This window comes from Melospiza georgiana, chromosome 19 (genome assembly GCF_028018845.1).
Source record: "Melospiza georgiana isolate bMelGeo1 chromosome 19, bMelGeo1.pri, whole genome shotgun sequence".
In the NCBI taxonomy this organism is placed as follows: domain Eukaryota; kingdom Metazoa; phylum Chordata; class Aves; order Passeriformes; family Passerellidae; genus Melospiza; species Melospiza georgiana.
In genome coordinates this window covers 2,300,430-2,320,184 of record NC_080448.1, presented here as the reverse complement: position 1 = coordinate 2,320,184, position 19,755 = coordinate 2,300,430, and the positions used below count along the sequence as shown (strand labels likewise).

The window sequence follows — 19,755 nt, the reverse complement described above, 5'->3', positions numbered from 1 at the left end:
GGTTTGTAAGCTGCATACAAAAGTAGTGTTTTCCTAAAGTGGTGCAATATCCCAGACTCCCAGGGCTAAGGAAGACACTTAAGTATTACAGAAGAAATTGTGCCTGGCTGTTGCCTTCCCTGTGATGGGTGACAAAAGGCAGAAGTGGCCAGGAAAACCCAAAAGAACATTTCTGCTGAGTTCTTAGAAAGATGCAGACGATGACTCACATCCCTCTGAGATGATGAAGCATTTTCTTCTAGAAGAGAAGGGTGCAACATTTTTAAGAAAGCACATTTCTAAATCTGCAGGTCTGTTAACTGTGCTGAATCATAACAAGGGACACTGCCAGTGCCTGGGAGTGAGGAAACTGCCCCGGGAGCCAATGCCCAAAGTGTTACTTTAATCTACCGATTGCTCAGAAAAGCAGTAACACCCAATCCATGGTCCCTCTGCCGCGTTTGGTATCTCAAGGGATTCCTGCCTTCAGCCAAACCACACCCCTTGAGCAGAACAGTCCTTGGCTGGGGTAATGGATGGGCTCCATGACCTTAGAGGTGTTTCCCAACCTGAACAATTCCATGATTCTGTGATTCTCTGCTGTGCTGTGCAGCCATTCCCTCTGGACGAGGCTGAGCAGGATCTGGTCCCTGCAGGACAAGGTCTGTGTGGAGGCCACAGCCAGACATCGATGCACTGCCATCGAGGACAGGGACAAACTCCACTTGCCATGGCTTAGAGAGAAATCCTGCTTGCAAATCACCCCAGGATCAGTTCCAGGGCAGCAGGGAGCTCCCAAAGCCAGGTCCCAGTGCTCCCAGCTGCTCTCCAGCTGCCAACCAGCCTGGGCATCAGAGGGCACACTGGTATCTGCTCCAAGCAGTTCCTCAGAAGCACGTGATGCAGAGTCCACCAGATGGACAATCTGGGCGCCTACTCAGAACTATCTCATACCTTTGACCTCCACTGTCCTTCTCGGGGGAGGCAGATTCATGATTGCTAGAAACACTTTGGATGCTGCATTGGGGTGAGCTCACATCCTTTCTACTCATTCATTTCTTCCCCTGCTTGCAAGATCTCTGAATTGTTGCACTTCCTTCTGCTTCTTCTGGAAACCCTTCACCCACCCAGGCCTGCAGCAAGTGCCACTGGTCCATCCCCTGCCAGGATCAGGTTGCTCTGGACAGTTTCTATTCCATCACCTCCTCCCACTCCTCGTTCAGTGACATTTACCCTGGTTCCTTCCCCGCACAACAACTTTCTGTGGCTGTCCTCACCACTCCCTCCACCAACTGCCTCTGCTTTCAGCTCTTTGTTGAGGCCTTGAAGTTTATGTCCTTTCTTATCTCCTCAGGCTCCATAAACTTCTCCATGGAGTGACTGTAAGATCATAAGATCCATGTAATATCTTCAGGGTGTCAATACACTGCAGGACCCACTGGACCTATTATCCTTCTCCTCCCTGGGGTGTGGCAAAGCTGTGACTGAGCTTGTCTCACTGGTCTGTTCTCTCTGTTGTGTAGCCACCAAAAGAAAGATCCTGAAGGAGTGTGGGACTCCCCAAAACACAGCAAAACTCAGTCAAGGGGAACTGCTCTCCCAGTCCAGACAATTTATTCACTAGAAGACTCCTAAAGCATCATCCAGGACGTCTGCAGAGAATTGGACAGAGACAATTTACAAGGGCCTGGAGTGGCAGGACAAGGGGGAATGGCTGCCCCGTGCCAGAGGGCAGGGTTAGATGGGACATGGGAAAGAATTCTTCCCTCTGAGGGTGGGGAGGCCCTGGCACAGGGTGCCCAGGGAAGCTGTCGCTGCCCCAGCCCTGGGAGTGTCCAAGGCCAGGTTGGACAGGGCTTGGAACAACCTGGGATAGTGCAAGGTGTCCCTGCCCATGGCAGGGGGTGGAACAACATGAGCTTTAAAGTCCTTTCCAACCCAAACCAGTCCAGGACTCTATGATAAATTGTGCTGAGCATTTCAGATTACATTTTACCAAATCTCATTTTACTTGCATTGAATCGGACTTCAAATTAGGCAGCCTCTTGGTTTCTGTCTGAAGGACACACTGCATAGCTACTCCAGCTGGTAGTCCAGGGCTGGTGGCACTGCTGGCACCCCATGTGCCACGGGGTAGTGTCTTGTGCACCCAGAGCAGTGTCTCCTCCTCCTGGCCCTGTGCAAAGAGACCATGGCCCCACTCAGGTTCAGACGAACTTTTCCTCCAGTGACACACTGTCAGCCTGGCAAGAGCCTTGGAGGAGAAGGGATGTACCAGGGGATGGACAGACCAAGGGTGAACACTGGAGACAGAGTTTGGGCTATTTTTCTTTCCCTGGATCTTGCAGCCCTGAAGTACCCCTGCCCTGCGATGGGCAAACTCCCCACACTTGGAGCTTTCCCACTCATGGGGTTTTGAGGGGGGTGGAGGGGCTGGAGCTGACAGACCTGGAGGGATCTCCTGAGGAGGGGACCAGAGACAGCAGCATAGGGACCACCCACATCCAAACAGAAGTCCTCTCTCTTCACCCCAGGCCCCAGTACCACAATGCTGGGGTGAAGCCACCACACAGGCATCTGCCACTCCCAAATCCCTGCCTGGAGAGTGCTGCTGTGTCCCACAGATGCCACAATGGGATCTCTCAAGGATCCTCTGGGCTGGAGAGGATCAGGTCCAGCAGCACCCTTTGCCTTATGAGATATTTCAGAGTAGCAGCAGTCATACCATTAACCACACAACGTTCCCCAAATCAAGCCTTTAATATTTTATTCCAATACAATTCACAACAAAGTCAGCACTACATGGCAGGCTGAGCACACACACTGCTCCAGCAGCCTGTGAGATGAGTATCAGGACATCAGTGATCAGGGGACTCCCCTGTCCCCACTAGTGGCACAGAGGGTTATGGCACATTCCTGCTGCAAAGTGCCTTCCCAACACATGGCACACAGTGGGTGTCACGCATGGCAGGTCACCCCAGCAGCCAGAACTATGTGAGAATCCTGTCAGGACATTCACCAGGGTGCTGAGGTTTTCCCCTAGTGCTGCCCCACTCACCAGGAGAAGCTGGTTGGGCTCCCGGGTCTCTGCCCACCAGTGACAAACCAGGGCAGCCACTCTCACAAGATGATGCATCCGGTCCCCTGTGGGTCCCTGACCCAGGAGATCACCAAGGGCTCTGCATTTCTGCCCCCCAAAAAGGCACCCAAGAAAAAGAGAGGCCGGAGATTGCCTGAGAACTTGTCGGTGAAGGTGTAAATGTGGGAGCGGTCGCTGACGTTGTAGAAGGAGATCTCTCCCGCCTCGTAGTCCAGGAAGATCCCGACGCGCCGGGGCCTCACGCTCAGCGTCACGGGGGACACGGGCACGGTCAGGGCCTCGTAGGTGCCCCCGTTTTGCAGCCGCAGCACCCAGTAACCATTGTTGGGGGAGAAGAGCACAGAGCCTTTGCGGCCGGCCGCCTCCCGGCACAGCCCCAGGCCCCACTCGGGCTTGTCTCCCACCTGCACCTCCCAGTAGTGGCGGCCCGAGAAGAAGCCGGGGCTGCCCAGCACGGCCGGGGCGCTGCCGAACCTCCTGGGGCTGTCGAAGAGCGACAGGAGCAGCTTCTTGCTCCCACGCCGGACGCTCTTGCGGTCCTCAGACACAGACAGGTCTGGGTGTGCTGTCTCTGGGTCCAGAATCACGTCCACTGAACAGAGAGAAGGATGGAAGGATGGACAAGGCTTCAGGCATCTGCAGGCACAGACACAAACAGGTGCCTATGACCTGAATGCTGAGCTCTCCCAAACCATCCCACAATTATTTGCTCGTGGTTTTGCACAGCTCCCAGCACTGCCTGGCAGTGGGGAAATGTAACATAGAAAATGAGCCTCATCAAAATACTTGGTGTCAGGCTGCAGAGCCAAGCCAAGGAGGGCAGTTCCACAGCTTCAGAAAGAGGTCTGAAAGCCAGACATCATGGGCAACATGGTGCTTGAAACCCCCGAGGGACATCCTGGGCTTCAGGGTCCCCTCATAATCCATCCAAGACCACAACAAAGGTCTTCCCACCATGAAACCAGCCTGAACTCATCAGGGCACAAACCTGGAGCGGCTGGACAAAGCTTATTAGAAAAACCTCCCTGTGCCCCAGGGTACTGGGGAAAACCAGAACCCAAATGTGCCAGGAGCTGCCCCCTCACCTTTGAACTTCTTCAGCATGTCCCTCATGCCCAGGCAGCGCTCAGGAATGCTGTAGTTTTCCTTCAGGGTCACAGACACAGCCTTGGGGGACTGGAATTTTACCCCTTCACACCTGAGAAGGGAGGGATGCCCTTGGGCTGTATCCACAGCCTGCACCACGGCCCCTCTCCAGCTGGGAAGGGGGTCAATGCCCTTGTGCTGCCCTTTGCCTCCCTGGAGCTCTGGCTGGGAAGAGCACTAGGGATAATTACTTGCATATTGGCAATCCAAATGAGATCAGAACTAAATGATACAGGGAGCAGCAATGCCAGGCCTGGGGAAGGAAGGAAAAAAGCCACTGGGCAGCACGTCCCTTAGGAGGGGATGCAGCTCACATGTCACAAGCCATGCAAGGCCGTGGCTCTGAGCCCCTGGAAAACCTCTGAGGGATTGTCTCAGTCCCTCCTGCGTCTACCCCAGGAGGACCAAAGCAGATGGTGGGCAGGGAGGATGGGGTGGCTGTTGTGGAACAGATACAAACATCTGCCTCAAAGCCTGGAGGCATCCAGGACAGTAGGAGGAACAGCCATGGTACCTGCCAGGAATAATCATGGGTACCTACCAGGAATAATCATGGCACCTATCAGGAAAAATCACCCACCTACTCAGGATGCTTTTCATGTCCTAGAAGAAGACAAAAATGACTCTGGGTTTGTCTGGGCCAAGCCACCCATCCAGGTGACAAAGGCACCAGGGCTGAGTTAGTGGTGCTGGTGGCAAAGCCTAACCTTGAGCAGCCCATCAGCTGGCTGCTGGCTCTTCCCTTTTATCTCCAGGATCAGCTCCTCCAGCAAGCACTTCTCCTCCACCAGCTTGGCCAAGTTTTCATTGATCAGCAGCAGAATCTGCTTCTCTTCCTCCTCCAGCTTCTGGAGCAGTAGCTTCTCCTCATCAGCCAGCAGCCGATGCAGCTTCCCAAACTCACTCACAATCCTCTCCCGCTTTTTCTTTACTGTCTCCTTGGGACAAGAAGATTCATGGGGTGAACGTTATCCAGGCAGCCAAGACAGAGCCAGATGCTCTGGCATCCACGCCCGACATCAGGCCCTGGGAAAATACTGCATTTTTGTGAAAAGTGCATGAATTCAAAAACAGCCAGAGGCAAATTTGTGCTTCCACCTCACTGTAATTCCCGCTGCACATCCTTGGTTTACCAGCAGCAGGAATTTGCCTGGGGCATTTCTGCTCAGCTGGACCCCAGAGGTCTGGGCTGTGTTGGGCTGCAAGGAGGTGCCCTCAGGTGTCAGGGTAGGTTTTTATTACAACTCAAACCTCCAGCCAAATCCAAGCTAATAAACTGCTTGGGCAGGTGGACAATGCTGGGAAAATCCCCAGTTAAGAGCAAGAGGTAGAACAGTCACAAAATCATGGAATGGTTTCAGTTGGAAGGGATCTTAAAGACCATCTGCTTCCACCCCCTGCCATGGGCAGGGACACCTTGCACTAGACCAGGTTGCTCCAAGCCCAATGCAGCCTGGCCTTTGACATTTTCAGGATTGGGGCAGTCAAAGCCTCTTTGGGCAAGAAGCCATGGCTTCAGCACTCTCACATGGAGGAATTTCTTCCTTATATCTAATCTAAATCTCTCCTCTCTTAGTTTAAGACAGTTCCCTCATATCCTGTCTCTATCTGCCATGTAAAGGAAACCCTGGGGCTGTGGAGGATGAGCCCAGGAAGCTCCCCAGGTTTCACTACAAGGTGAAGAACCAACAATTGGCAGGGTCTGCCAGTGCCTTCAGGGCTTTTCACCTCATCCCTAAAAGCTGGCTGGAAACCTGGAGCTGCAGAAAGACACTCTGCAGTGGGCTTGGGTCAGGAAATCTCAGAATTAAGAAGATAAAGGAAAGGAAATTTAACTTCTTTTTTTTCCCCATCCAAGTACTTGAACCTGAGTCATGAAGACTTGATAAGCCAGGACAGCTTCTTCCCCCTACCACTCACAGGGGAATCTTTGCTCTTTTTGCTATAAAAGCACAAGCAAAGGAAACTGGAGGCAGCTGAGCCACGACCCTGAGCCGTGACTCAGGCAGATGGGAGGACAGTGACACAGCTCTCACAGCCTCTGTCCTTCTCCCCCCGTGGGGGCAGAGGGCTCATAGGGACATCCTTGAAACCCACCACCATTTGTCTGGACTGTCACAGGCAAGGGAGATGAGCGAAAAACTAGAGGAATTCAGAGAAACCTGTCTTCCCTGCAAGAGCTGATTAACCATCTGCTCAAATTCAGAGCTGGATAACTCATCCAGCAGTTTCATTTCCTTTTCTGCATTTACTTTTACTTTCCATCTTTCACTCTAAGAGATTTGAAGTCCAGCTGTTTGCTGGCGTCTGCTCTTCCCAGAACTGTCTGGAGTGGGATAGAGTTGCAATAATTCAGTTGTTTTTTTTTTTCTTATGAAAATACTTCTGGTTCCTGTTGCTGTGGAGTGGAGCTCACCACACAGCTCATGCCTGGCTTGGAACTGAAGCACATGTTGTAAAACAAAAGGCAATAAAAAATAGCCCATGTCTAATTCTTAACCAGCATAAATTTCTCATTATTCCGGGGAATCTGGCATGCTGCTCCTTGCAAATCTTTTTATAGAGCAGCACACGGCTACTGAGCCTGGCTTCCAGCATTGCTTATACATGTGACAGCAGAACACAGCCTGGAGACAATGATAAATCTGTGTCCCCAGACAAGATCATTCAGGGTGTTTTTTTCTTAAATCCTGATATCTCTGAAGCTCATTCTTTAAGAATTAAGACAGGCACCTGCCTTGCATTCCTGGGTTTTCATCCTTTCTGCTGACTCATACTTCTTCACCTCCTCCACTTCCTTTAAAAGACTCTCCAGGGACTTCTGGAGTTTGACCTGGAAAGAGGAAAAATGGGCTCAGCTCACCCCAACAGCACCCGCTGAGCACTGCAAGTTGGCTGAGTCTCCCCTGCCTGTGGGGGGGAGACACTGACCCAGCGCCAGGCAGTGCCAGGCACTGGCACCCAAACAAAGCAGCTGCGCTCTTCACTCAGCTCAGTGTTAACCCTCCCCTGCTCCGCAGGTTTCTCCTGTGTTTTTCCTATTAAGGTTCTGGAGACCAAAGCGACAGCCCTCTTTCCACGCTGGGGTGAAGGGTGGATGGTGGCACTGTCAGGATCACAGCTGGGACGTGGGATTTGGGTGCCAGCATCCCTCCACCGGGGCAAAATGTCCTCTGGGACCCACCAGCTCAGCTTCTCCAGGGGTTGTGAATGGGCAGGGAACCAGGCTGCGTCCCTGAGCTGGATGGACGGGGTGAGCCTGGCTCCACCAACAATTTGGAAGATCAGGCAGGTCCAGCTTTATCCCTGCAGCGAGGGCAGCTGGCGGGGGAGGTGACCGTCTGCGCTACCCCTCCTTTTGCTTTCGCAGCGATGCCCTGAGCTTGCTGGGGTGCCGGTGGCCGCACAGCCCCGTGCAGAGCGCCTCGGGCAGGGCAGGGACCCGGCGCCTCACCCTCCCGTACCTTGTAGACGTGCGCCGCCTCCTCGATGGGGTACACGGTGTGCGGGCGGTGCTGCAGCGACTCCCGACACACCACGCAGATGGGCTCCTCGTCCTCCTCGCAGAACAGCTTCAGCCGCTCGTCGTGCTGGGGGCACAGGGGGGTCCCCGGCTCCAGCTCGGGCCCCAGGCCGCCTCGCAGCCCCAGCTGGCGGATGCTCTCCACGATGTTGGCCAGCTGCCGGTTGGGTCGGAAGCCGCTGCGGTGGCAGGAGGCCCGGCACTGCGGGCAGGAGAAGGGCCCGTCGGCCCACAGCCCCTTGTCCTGGCAGTGCTTGGCGATGCAGCCTCGGCAGAAGTTGTGGCCGCAGTCGATGCTGACCGGCTCGCTCATGTACTCCAGGCAGATGGGGCAGATGGCCTCCTCCTGCAGCCGCTCCAGAGCACCTGCCAGCGCCATGGTGGCCCGCTGGTCTCCAGGGGCGCTTCCCTCGGCCCTCGTCAGCCAGCAAAGGCGGGCTCCCAGGCAGGCATGGCTGGCACAGCCCCACGGCGAGGAAGAACGGGCAGTGCCATGAAAGCCTGCAGGACGAGCCGGCCTCGCCACCGGATAGTACCGGCCCCGGAGCCTCCGTGCCGCCGGGGGGAGGAGCTGGCACCGGCCGGGACAGCTGCAGCCAGCCCCAAAGGCTGGGACTGCCTCCAGCCCGGCGGGGCAAAGCCAGAGAAAAACCCCGCGGGGAGACCGGGACACATTTGGAAGCACCAGAACTAACCCGTGGCCAGAGACAGCCCCGGGCCGGGACGGTGGTGGAGATGGGGTTGGGTCTGGTGATGGCTGAGCTCAGCAGCCCGAGGAGCCTCTGAGGCACCTGCCCGCTGACCAGAGATGTTGGCCGAGGTAAAGGACCCCTCGCCCCACTAACAATTGTGCCAAAACATCCCCCGTGATACCCACCCACTGCAAAGAGCCAGGAGTTTGGAAATGTGCCGCGGCAAGGAGGCAGGTGGGACAGGCAGGATGAGAAGTGCTCTCCCTTGCATGCACAGAGAGGCTGGGGGACAGCCAGGTGTCACCCCATCACCCACAGACCCTTGAGTGTCAGCCCTGACCCCCTTCCAACCATTGCTACACACCCCAGTCTCCGTGGAGCATCCCAAGAACCACTGGGAGAAGTTGCAAGTTTTGCTCCTTTTTATTATACAAAAATAACTTCAACACTTTCAGTACAATGGAGAATGAAAAGTTTCACTGAAAATATCAAATAAATTAAGACCGGCATTGCACAGCCTTCCATAAAAGAGCTAAACACTGAGTTGAATACCCTGCCAAATTCCCAGGCAATGAGAAAATAGATTATGTCTTGGAGGTGTCCATGAGAGCACATTCCTGCAGAAGTGGTGCTTGGAGAGAGCAGGGTATTGCTTATCCACTGTGCTTATGGTCCTTTAATTGATTCATTATGTCCTTGACCCACTTCTCATTAGGGTTGGCACAGACCAGCTTGTTCTTGATGGTGGTAAATCTGGAAAAGGAAATCCAGTGAGGAGAGGCAAAGGAAAGGAAGACAGAGAGAAGAGTGAGACCACCTGCTCCACACCAACAGTGACACCCACCAGACACCTATACAGGCTGCAAAACAGCCCTAGGGAAATGGGGTGGGAGTGACCCCCTGTCCTTACAGGTGTCCTGCTCTCTGCACTTAAACTGCTTTGTCCCCAACATCTCTACATCTGGGACACCGTCCTGGCTGGGTCCCCCTATCTGGGGTGAGAGGGGTGACCAGCAAAAGCTCTATTAGCTCAAATCTAATAAGGAGGTTCACAAACTCGCTGTCTAGGATGTGGGATTGCCCTCTGACATGTTCCCAGGCTGTTTGCACATGGGAGAGCCTTGCCCAGTGGTTTTCCATGTCAGGATGAAGTATGATGTGGGGTTCCCCCACACTGTCAGGACAAGCAGGGCAGAAGATGTACTTACATCACAGCTGGCTTGGAGCAGTGGCTGCCCGTGGGCACATAATTCTTCACACGGCTCAAGTGAAATGGTCCGGGGTTGTACTCAACACAGCAGGGACCAGAGTGGAGAGAAACTGGAAGAGAAGTTTTCTGTTACATCAGACCAGGAAAAGTGCCAGTGGGGAGAAGTAGGGTGAGAAGACGAGAAGATTCTCACTGGAGGAAGTGCTGCTCCCACAGTGGGCTTCCACCATAGCCATCTTCCCATCAGGGAGCCAAGGTAAGACAGGCTTCTCTTTTCCTACAGCAGATGCTAGTAAGAGAGAGCTGCCAAGCATTACTAGACCTTATACAGCAGACAGAAAGAGGAGACAGCTCCTTGGAGAGGAGAGATTGGACTCACTTGGAGAGGAGGTGGCCTGGTGGCAGAAGACAACCACAAAAAGTATAGAAAGGGCTGCTGTGAAGGTCTTCATGGTCCTCTTGGGTAGAGGTGAATTGTAGGAGTGAGGCTGGACTGTCGCAGAGTGTCCCTCACTGTTCCTGGTGTGGGATCCCTGGGTTCTGCCCTCTTTATATAGGCAGACAGCAACCAAGGATGGAAACATTGCTGAAAGCCATGACACAATGGAAAAAGTGCAGTGTCAAGGATAGCACACAGCCTTGCAGAGGAAACCGTCCGGAGCCCTGCTGACAGCAGTGTCCTGACACGGCATAGGGTACGATACCATCAGATACCATGAGTGGACACAGAACAGGATATGACCTGTCATTTCATTTCCCGTGACCTAAGGGTTCTGCAGAAAACGTAGAATTGGTAATTTGGAAGATCAGTAGGTGGACCTCTTGCCTAGAAGTCACAGCAGTGGATGAAGGTCAACCATGGTTGTCACGCCCTTGTTTCCCAGAACATCTGCATCATGGACAAACAGGAGATCTCACCTCTGCCACAGCAACTAGAGCGGGGAAAGTCTGAGAGTCAGGCTGACCACCCATGTGCACACCCAGCCATGCTGGGTCCCACTTGCACTGGGGGCTTCCTCCATGGGACTCTGAAGGCCATTGGTGCATAAATGTGCAGAGCAGAGGGTGGAGCACGGTGCAATTCCAGATCTGGGCTCCTCTTATGTCCTTGAGCATCCCTTGCAACAAGTCTTTGGGGAACCAGTTCTGCTACATCACAACTTCTCAAATACTAGTGACAGCTAAAATAGTATTCAGTTCTTCATGGACATGGGAATTGGCCACTGATGCCCACAGTGAACTTTAGGAGCTGATGACTATGTTAGCAAAGCAAAGCTGGCAAAGATGGTTATTTGATTCCAGCAGTGTAGCACTAGCATCCTCCTGACACTCCTCTGTCATTGTCCCAGCTGCCAAACATGCACAGAGAAAAGACTGGTTGATTTAGCACATGTTGCTTAGGATGGGAATGGTGTCTCTGCACTGTCAGAAAAACTGTTGGAAATGTTACATCCCTCCAGAAGGGCTCTGCTGTTTTCCAGGCAAAGGTTTGTGGACAAAGCCTCAAGAGAGTGGAGGAAGAGCGAAGTCTCCACAGTGCTAGGAAATGTGTCTGGGTGCTGGGCAACCACAGCCACAATGGGAAAGCCACAGGAGCAGGCTGCCTTTCCTCATGGTCCAGTAACAAAAGGGGTCTTGCTCCTCTATGGAGGAGGATGACCACAAAATAGAATCTTCCACCCAAAGTGGGTTTCCTTGTAGGAAGCCAGAAGAGGAAATCAAAGGGAAATTAAGATATTGCCTGGAAGGGTGGATTGCAGGCCTGGGGCTCCCAAGTGCTCCAGGGCATGTGATAGATAATCAGCACATCTCAGGAGACTGAACTCCATGGAAAAGTGAGGCACACTCATTGGAGGGTGCAGGGTGCTGTGCCATGGCAGGGTTCCTGGAAAGACACTTCCTTAGCAGAGACATACCTGCCCCTTCCCACGGCAGGCAGGCAGGCTCCATACAGCCCATGGATTCTCTGCAGCCATCACAGCCCAGTCCCCAGCTTGGGCACATCTGTTCTCTTCTCTGAAGCTCTTTCTCCATGGATTGGCTTGCTTTCATCCCAGCTCCTGCAAACTCCCAGAATGAGAGTCAGTTGAGACAGTCAGATTCACGGCTGAGGTTTTACTTGTGAAGAAGACTCAGAATATCCTGCCCCAAACAGCAGACAAATGCAGGATTCTTCTGGGATCCTTCCTGCTCCATGACTTGCCTTGTTCTCTGTTCCAAAGCCCATTCAGATACTGGGATGAAACCTGGTACCTCCAAGGGCCTGAAGTCCTACCACCATCATGGATCCACTCTCCCCCACACTGCACAGAGTGGGACAAAGAAAGGTGTGAGGAGACCAAAAGCCAAAGCTAAGCAATAAAGAGTGCAAGGACAGGGACAAACTGCCTGCATACCTTGGAAGCAGGAATGCTGATGGAGCTTGGTGTGCCACTCCAAGGGACACCTGGAACAAAGGATGGAGCAACACAGACACACTGCAGTAATTCTCTGTTGAAATCAAAGCAAATATAAAACAAAAGATGGAGTGACACAGCAGTGTTGTGGATAGACTCCATGGAAAACAATACAGCTAATGAAAACTAAGTCAAAGGAATGATCTAGATAGAAATCAAAAGCTGAACTTTGCTTAACTCAGAAATACATATTATGTTTCTCACCTCTATTTATGCTACTAACTAAAGTCAATCAAATTCCACCTAATCTGTAAATGACATCAACTGTAACTTTTATCTTTTGCCAAGAAAATATTATAAATATGGCTGAAGTGGGGAGGGAGGTCAAGAGACTCCAACATTTTTGCAGTTAGTTACTGTCAGTGGCAACCTCTAAACCTGTCACAGTCTTCACTGAGCAGTGCTAATAAACTGCTCAGTGTGAGTCACAGAACCACAAAATAATTAATGTTGGAAAAGTCCTCCAAGATCAGGTGTCACCAACATCTACTCCTTCCATCCCCTGCTCTTTCCATTTCTGCCAATACATTCAGAAACAAACTTGCACAAATTCCCATTGAGACCAATGTTCTACACTGTTCTGACACATCTCCACACAGGGACCAGAATAAAACTGAGAGGAGGAGAACAGACTGAGGAATGAGCTGGAGCCTCCTTGCTGATGGCTCACACAAACACAGCCCAGCTCAGAGCAGCTTTAGTTGAGTGTTCTGGATGTTCCACAACATTCAACTACAGGTTTGATCGAAATGTCAAGATTTGTTTTGAAAAATCAGTATTTTATAGCAGGAATATAACCATTGTGCCTCAACATTGTCAATGAATTCTCTCTCCTTTCAGATACACTTTGCTGTATTTCCTGCTTCCATTCAACCAAAAGGAATTTTTGGAGGTTTCAACACCTCTATTATTTCCCCTATTCACTGTTTTCCTCAACTTTGTTCCTTCTGATTCTGTATTCTTGTTCCTTCCTACCAAGACAAATAATGCAAACCTCTAAATATTTTGATTTCTAAAACCTCCTCCATATTATATATCCTAAATAGTGGCTATTTACGGAGTCTATAAAACCTCTGCCTTATGGTATGCTTCAGCTATAGATAGAAACCAAACACAGTATCTTTGGATCCATCACCAGGACAGGGTGATGGGGGATGTGGGAGGAAACCTCTGCTCAGCCCTGAGGGTAGCCTGCTCCACCACACCACCTCCTGGCTGGACCATGTCTGGGGGATCACTTTATCACAGTGCTCCTGGGAACTGCTGGATCACTCATGAGGGAAACTGGGTTTAACTGTGAGCAAACCAGTTGGAAACAGAAAGAAAATTACTGGGGCCAGAGATCCCAGGGTGGTGCAGCTCCAAGCAAGATCTCAGATGAGAAGAAGTATTTTCAAGAAGAATTGAGACTTTCCCACATTGAATTGAAGTCTGCAAGATGATCAGTGGCCTAGAAAGAGAGACAAAGCGAACACTCACTGCCCCAGAGCAGGAGCCACGGATTATTCAATGGAGTGGGCAAGAGGAAGGTTCAAAAGGAACAGAAGGAGGCAGCTCTTCACATGAGGAGCTCCTTGCCAAGGGACATAGTGAGGACAAGGAAATTTTCTTGAGTCTGAGCTCGGATTTCAGGGTGATAAGCTTGAGAAGATTTGGAAAATGAGAATGGTTGGAGGCTGGGAGCACACTCCAGGGTGCAGTACAAATATTGATCGGTCTCTTCAAGGGGTCTGCTGTGACCACATCTAGAGGTATCAAGGCTGATGTAGATGGATCCTTAGTCTACATCCTCTGTGACTGTTCATCTTTGGTTCTCCAGGACCATTGGTCCAACAAAACCATCAGGGCTACAGAGCAGCTTACAAAATTGCATTGAAATCCCTGGACTGAAATCTACAGGCACACCAGGATGTGCCTCCAGAGAAATATTTTTGGTAAATGTCAGCAGAAAGACTCCAACAGTTTCTAAGCACACAGCAAGGCAGAAATAAATTGCTGCAGTCCATGCAATTTTCCAAGACAAATTTGGGGCACCTATAAAAGCTTCACTTTGTGACCAGGAGTCTAAAAGAACAGGATGTGGCTGGATGCCATGTTGGAATGTGGCCCTCACAGAAATGTGGTGGTACTTCCCAGGACAGCCAAATGATGCCTCTGCCACAACTCCTTTGTTTCCCCAACAATGTCCTCAGTACTGAGCAGCAACTGGCCTGGAGCAGATCAGGACTTGTCCAGCAGCTGCAGCACAGCATGACAGGTTTAGCCACAGTTCAGAGAAAGGAAAAAAAAAAACATTTGGTGTTGGGTTTGAGACGGGTAGCACCTGAGGCTGCCGAGTTCCAGAGTGACAGCTGCATTGTCCTTGCACACTCTGCCGCCTGTTGTCAGCAGCTGGAGGTACAGGGCTGCAAGTTAGGCTATAGAGTTGCAGGAATCCTGAGAACAACATTTGACAAGAGTACTTGGTCGATGTTGGATCATGGAAAAAGATAGAAATCATGGAGTCATTCAGGCTGGAAAAGATCTCTAACATCATTGAGTACAGCACTGCCAAGGCCACCACTAACTGTAGCCCTAAGCATCACATCTCTATTTCTGTTAAATCCCTCCAGGGATGGTGACTCTACCACTGCCCTGGGCAGCCCATTCCAATGCTCAACCACTCTTTCAGTGAAAAAATTTTCCTTAATATCCAACCTGAACCTCCCTTGGTTCAACTTGAGGTGTTTCCCCTTGTCATATCACTCCCCAGGAGCAGAGCCTGACCCCCACCTACCTCCACCCTCCTGCCAGGGAGTTGTAGGGAGCCAGAATGTTTCCTGTATCATAAAGGGAAGACAGGGATATACTGGCTCTCCACATTTATGCCCTGCTGCAGTACCTGCTCTCCCAAGACTGCTCTGCAATGAGCACACAGCTCCCACACTCAACTCTGCACACCTCAAGTCTCACACAGAAATCCTTTCCTCAGTAATCCAACTCTGGCAGCCAAAGCTCCCAATACAGAAATAAAGGAAGAATTAGGAAGAATTTATTCACAGAAAGGGTTATCAGACATTGGAATGGGCTGCCCAGGGAGGTGGTGGAGTCATCATGCCTGGAGATGACTGGATGTGACACTCAGTGCCACGGTCTAATCGACATGGTGATCAGTCATAGGTTGGACTTGATGATCTCAGAGGTCTTTTCCAACCAATTGATTCTGTGAGATCAGGCTTGCCATGTCCTGCCTTGGAAGAGACCTGGGCTTGATGGGGTGCTCCAGCTGGACCTGCTGGCCATGCCAAGGGGACACTGTCCAGCAAGTGGCAAAAACACTTCCCACCTCCAGGTCCTGCTCATGAGCTGGTTTCTCACCTAGGCATTTGCCCCTGCAGCCCAGTGTCCCTGTGGAGTTCAGGTCTTCTCCTGCAGATCCATCTGGAAACCTCTTCAGCTTTGCTTTTGAATTCTTGGGCAAGCAGAGGCAGTTGCTGAGGCTTCTGTGCAGAAAACACAGCAGATGATGTTTTGGGGTTACAGCTCTCCTTGTAACACCTGGGCAAGTAGGAAACCTAGACAGGACAGAGGTGAGAGCCCCACTGGACCTCAAGCACCTTAGCCAAGCAGTCCTCTCCAAGACCCTCTCCCAGTCCCAGAGTGTTCACCTGCAATGCTCTCCCAAGACTCCAATGCTCTCCCAGGTCCTGCACCAAGACTGTCCCTGCCCCACATAGCAGCCCAGGGTCTCTTTGGGAGCACAAGCAAAGACTCAGCAGCAACATCTTTTGTTTGCCAAATCATTCAAAACATGGGATCAAAAGATGAAAATTCTCCCCATGCTCCCATGCCTGCTCCTCCTGGCACAATCTTTGCTCCCCAAGGACCCTCCTGCTGGGTCTGGGCCGCTACCCTGCCCTTTCCAGCTGGGTACTTTGGCTCAGAGGTTTTTATCCCAGAGTCTGAGCAAATTATCCCATCACCGGGGCAGAGCTGCATCTGGGGCTGCAGGATTTGGTTTATGGAAGGCCTGACATAGCCACTGCCCTTTCAAGACATGGCCCCAGGAACTGCTCATCTGCTTGGGTGCGATCAGGATGGTGTGCCTTGGAATGTGTAAAGGGCCTACTGAAGGGGATCCATTTGGGATCCATTTTTCCCACCTCCAAGGGTGAAACAGCAGGATCTTAGCACAGCCCATTCTGGCACAGCCAGTGAGATAACAGAGGAAGGACTGTGGAGCTCTGTGATTCTGTTTTCCTGTTGAAACAAGGGGGGTCTGTGCTCTCCCTGAGCCCAGGCCAGGCCACAGGAGGATGATGTGTGTTGCAGCAGTACCCTGGGACTCTCCAGCTCTGGCTGGGGAGGGAACTGTAAAAAGAGACTCCAGCTCCCAGCCCCTGCAAAAGGAGCATCCCTGAGCCCCAGACAGGGCCCATAGCCCCTGCAGTCCCTTCTGGCCCCTCTCCTGCCACTCGTCCTTCCCCTTTGGGTTAAGGATGTCCTGACAGAACGGGAGCAGACCCTTTAGGGTCCTGTGGACAGGAGCCTCTGGGCATGGAGCAGGAGAAGGAAACTGCCCTACAGAGCCCTGCAACAGGGGAAGGATGAGCTCCAGTCCCACCTGCCTGGCCTGTGCAGCACTTGATGGGTGCCACATACTGCTCAGCAAGAAAAAAGAGAGGGCACACATTGTCCTCTCCATGTCCCGACAATGTCTGTCCCCATACAGGCCAGACACTCCTATGAAGGGCTCTGCCATGACCCTTCAGTCCAGCCTCTTGGACAGGAGTGAGGACAGAGCATTCAGAGCAGGTGAACCCCAGCCATGGCTTCCAAAAAGGACCTGCCGGGGAGGAAGAGCCCAACCTGCTCTACCTCCATACCCTGCTCAGTTTCAGCCCTTGCCCATTATCTCCCCGTGGAACCTGAGACAGACGAACAGACGCTTCACAAGAACAGCTCTGTGCCTCCCCCTCTCAACTACCTGAAAACAAGGCATCCTCTCCCACTGCAAAGGAGCCTCTCAAATCCCTGCAAAGCCCCACAGCACATTCCAGCAGAGATGCTGCATGAATGGGCCAGCCCAGGGTGGTCTGACCAGCCGCTCATGGGGGAGGCAGGAGCAGCCAGTAGAATCAGCCTGTTCTGTCCCATATCCAAGCACCATCCTCTGCTCCTGCCCAGGTCCCAGAGTCAGCACTGAGCCCTGGCTAGGGAAGAAGAGGATGTGGCTCTGCTCTTCAGTGGGAGGGCGTAGCTACACCAGGCCTCAGCCTAGTGGTCCCTTGCCATGGGCTCCAGGAGCAGGATGTTCCGAGCGAGGTGGAGGGTGGGAGAGGTCACAAGGATACCGCTGTCCTTTGTCCAGTGCTCTTCTTTGCTCTTCCTTTCCTCCATCTCTATTCAGGAATGACGTAATTTCTTCAATTATTAATCATCTTGCTGCAACAGTGGATGAATCAAACCCATTAAACCTCCCCTGGGAGCAGTCCCAAGGAAGGAGGCAGGTTTCCAGAAAGCACATTAAGGACAATGCAGACAGGCAGTCGAGACAAGCTACAGTGGGAGGAACGGCCTTGCTGCTCTATGCAGGCCATTTCCCATCAGCTGGCATTTGATATCCAATGCACAGGGACTGGGAAGGCCTATGATGCAAACAGCCTGTCACATACCCTCTGGGCAGCTCCAGGAAGGTCCTGGTGTGGCAATTATTTCAGCTGAAAAGCCACAATAGAGAGATATGCTGGGAGAATTGCTTATACAAGAGCTCCTGACAGCCCACATGCTAAAAAGCTGTTTCCAGATTGCCCCATCATCCCAGCCCAGCTCCTCCCCACCCGGAGCAAAGTCATTGATTTGTTATGATCTGCTTTTAAGGATGCAGGAACCCAGCTGGCACAACCCCATTTGCACAGCCCATTTGCTGTACCTGGGGATTCAGTTTTCAGTCCCTTCACAAAAAAAAAAAAAAAAAAAAGTAATTTCTCCCAGAAATGTTCCAAGTGAGAAATTCGCCTCTGGAATAGGATGGTAGTCCTGGTCAAAATTACAGGAGTCATCAATTCATCAGGTTGAGAGAATCCCAGAATGGTTTGGGATGGAAGAAACTTAAAGCTCATCCTGGCACTGAAACAGCAGGAAAAACACAACCTTTCCAACAATTTTTAATGTTAGAGAACTCAAGCATTATTTTATTCTGGCCAGGATGATGTTCTGGCCAGAATGTGCAACAGAAGTAATTTCATCCACACACTGGGTTGTGCAAAGAAAATAATTCCATCACACGTCTCTTTTCTAGATTTTTCACATACTTATACAGTCAAAACTCAGAGAGATTAATTGGTTCAATGTTTATTGGTCCCAAGTTACACAGTTCTTAGAATTTGGTTTCCTACTGGTTATTGATCCCTTCACCTTAGCTGCTAATCAGGTCCTCTTTCTTCTCTTATGATCTTTTTCCAGACCAAGTGTCTCCAACACACCAGGAAGGATGTTCAGGTGTGGATGTTCATTAATAGTCACTTACCTCTTGTGCATCCTCTGGTGGCTCCCAGTCCCTCGAGATGTTAAGCTCATCGGGTCTTGCCCAGGGAACAGTCTCTTGAAAAGAAACCTCCATTTCCTTCCTGGGCAAAGATGAACAAAACCCCTGATTAAAAAAAGTTAGTTTAAAAACTTAGAAGTTGTATCATTTCCAACAATCCTGTTCCACCCCCTGCCATGAGCACACCTTCTACTAGACCAGCTTGCTCCAAGCCCCGTGCAATGTGGCCTGAATAACTTCATGGATGGGGCAGCCACAGCTTCTCTGGGCAGCCTGGGCCGGGGCTTCAACCACCCTTACAGCCAAGAACTCCTTCCCAATATCCAATCTAATTCTACAGAAATCTCTGATCCGAGTGACAGCACCAGAGACATAGGCTCAGATCAGGTTATAATAAAACACAGTCCAGCTGTGCAGGGGAAGCAAAATCCTTCTGTCACCTCTGCTCTCTTCTTTTTCAGACACCTGCAACCTCAATTTGCCCCTCTGTCAATGCTACACTCTTCCCGCTGGGCTGTGCCAGCTGTGCCTGCAGCACCCCCCTCCAGAGCTCCCACCCACAGCCCGGTTCCACCAAGGCAAAGCCTCACACAGCCCTTCCGCAGGCTGCCGGGGGAGCCGCCTCCCCCCCGCCGGCCCCAGGCAGGGCTGGGAAGCCACGAACACCCCGAGTGCCACTGCCCGGGGGCTCAGCTCCGAGAGGGGCCGGGCGGCACCTGAGACGGGCAGCAGGGAGGGGACAGCGGTGCCGGGTCACCCCCGTGGTCACACTCTGGCCTCGGCTGAGGGGCCGCAGCCTCGCAGGCCGCACGGACAACCTGTAAGGACGCCCGCGGCCTGCGGACCCGAATGGCTCAGCCGCGGCTCAGAGCCGTTGGACAGCGGCTCCCCGGGCCCGGCGGACCCCGCGGCGGTGCCCCGTACACGGCCGAGCCCTTCCCGGCGAGCCCCGAGCGCGGCCCGATCTCCCCGAGGGTCCGGCATCAGCGGCATCGCCATCGCCGCCAAGGGGCGCCGCGCCCCGCACCGCTGAGGGGCGGGGCGGGACACCGACGTCTGAGCGGCAGGGCCGTGAGCCAATTACAGCAGGGGACCGCGCGAAGGCGTGGCCGCAGAGCTTGGG

General features: G+C 52.3%; 2 protein-coding genes across 4 annotated transcripts; both read right to left on the bottom strand.

Annotated features, from left to right (window-relative positions):
* Positions 1–2,726: 2,726 nt before the first annotated feature.
* Positions 2,727–8,256, bottom strand: LOC131091537 (E3 ubiquitin-protein ligase TRIM39-like). 3 transcript variants are annotated; one of them, XM_058037656.1, is made up of 6 exons: positions 7,690–8,256; positions 6,963–7,058; positions 4,933–5,163; positions 4,767–4,828; positions 4,165–4,277; positions 2,727–3,671 (listed from the first exon to the last, which is right to left on the bottom strand). In XM_058037656.1, exons 1-6 carry the CDS (start codon positions 8,125–8,127, stop codon positions 3,100–3,102), a joined length of 1,512 nt encoding a protein of 503 aa, XP_057893639.1. In that variant the 5' UTR covers positions 8,128–8,256; the 3' UTR covers positions 2,727–3,099. The 3 variants fall into 3 exon arrangements, with proteins under 3 accessions (XP_057893639.1, XP_057893640.1, XP_057893641.1); XM_058037657.1 differs by having other exon boundaries at positions 4,806–4,828; XM_058037658.1 differs by lacking the exon at positions 4,165–4,277 and having other exon boundaries at positions 2,727–3,715; positions 4,806–4,828.
* A 588-nt stretch (positions 8,257–8,844) lies between these two features.
* LOC131091539 (C-C motif chemokine 26-like) lies at positions 8,845–19,584 on the bottom strand. The gene is made up of 4 exons (XM_058037660.1): positions 18,615–19,584; positions 15,464–15,588; positions 9,649–9,760; positions 8,845–9,193 (listed from the first exon to the last, which is right to left on the bottom strand). Exons 1-4 carry the CDS (start codon positions 18,662–18,664, stop codon positions 9,094–9,096), a joined length of 387 nt encoding a protein of 128 aa, XP_057893643.1. The 5' UTR covers positions 18,665–19,584; the 3' UTR covers positions 8,845–9,093.
* Between the last annotated feature and the right edge of the window lie 171 nt (positions 19,585–19,755).

Coding starts and splice junctions, on each gene's coding strand:
- LOC131091539 (XM_058037660.1), bottom strand. CDS start 18,664: ATGAGCTTAACATCTCGAGGGACTGGGAGCCACCAGAGGATGCACAAG. Junction 15,589..18,614: donor CACCAGAGGATGCACAAGAG/GTAAGTGACTAT, acceptor TTTTCTGCACAG/AAGCCTCAGCAACTGCCTCT. Junction 9,194..9,648: donor TGCTCCAAGCCAGCTGTGAT/GTAAGTACATCT, acceptor TTCCTTTTCCAG/ATTTACCACCATCAAGAACA.
- LOC131091537 (XM_058037656.1), bottom strand. CDS start 8,127: ATGGCGCTGGCAGGTGCTCTGGAGCGGCTGCAGGAGGAGGCCATCTGC. Junction 7,059..7,689: donor AGGCGGCGCACGTCTACAAG/GTACGGGAGGGT, acceptor TCCTCTTTCCAG/GTCAAACTCCAGAAGTCCCT. Junction 3,672..4,164: donor CATGCTGAAGAAGTTCAAAG/GTGAGGGGGCAG, acceptor CTCTCTGTTCAG/TGGACGTGATTCTGGACCCA.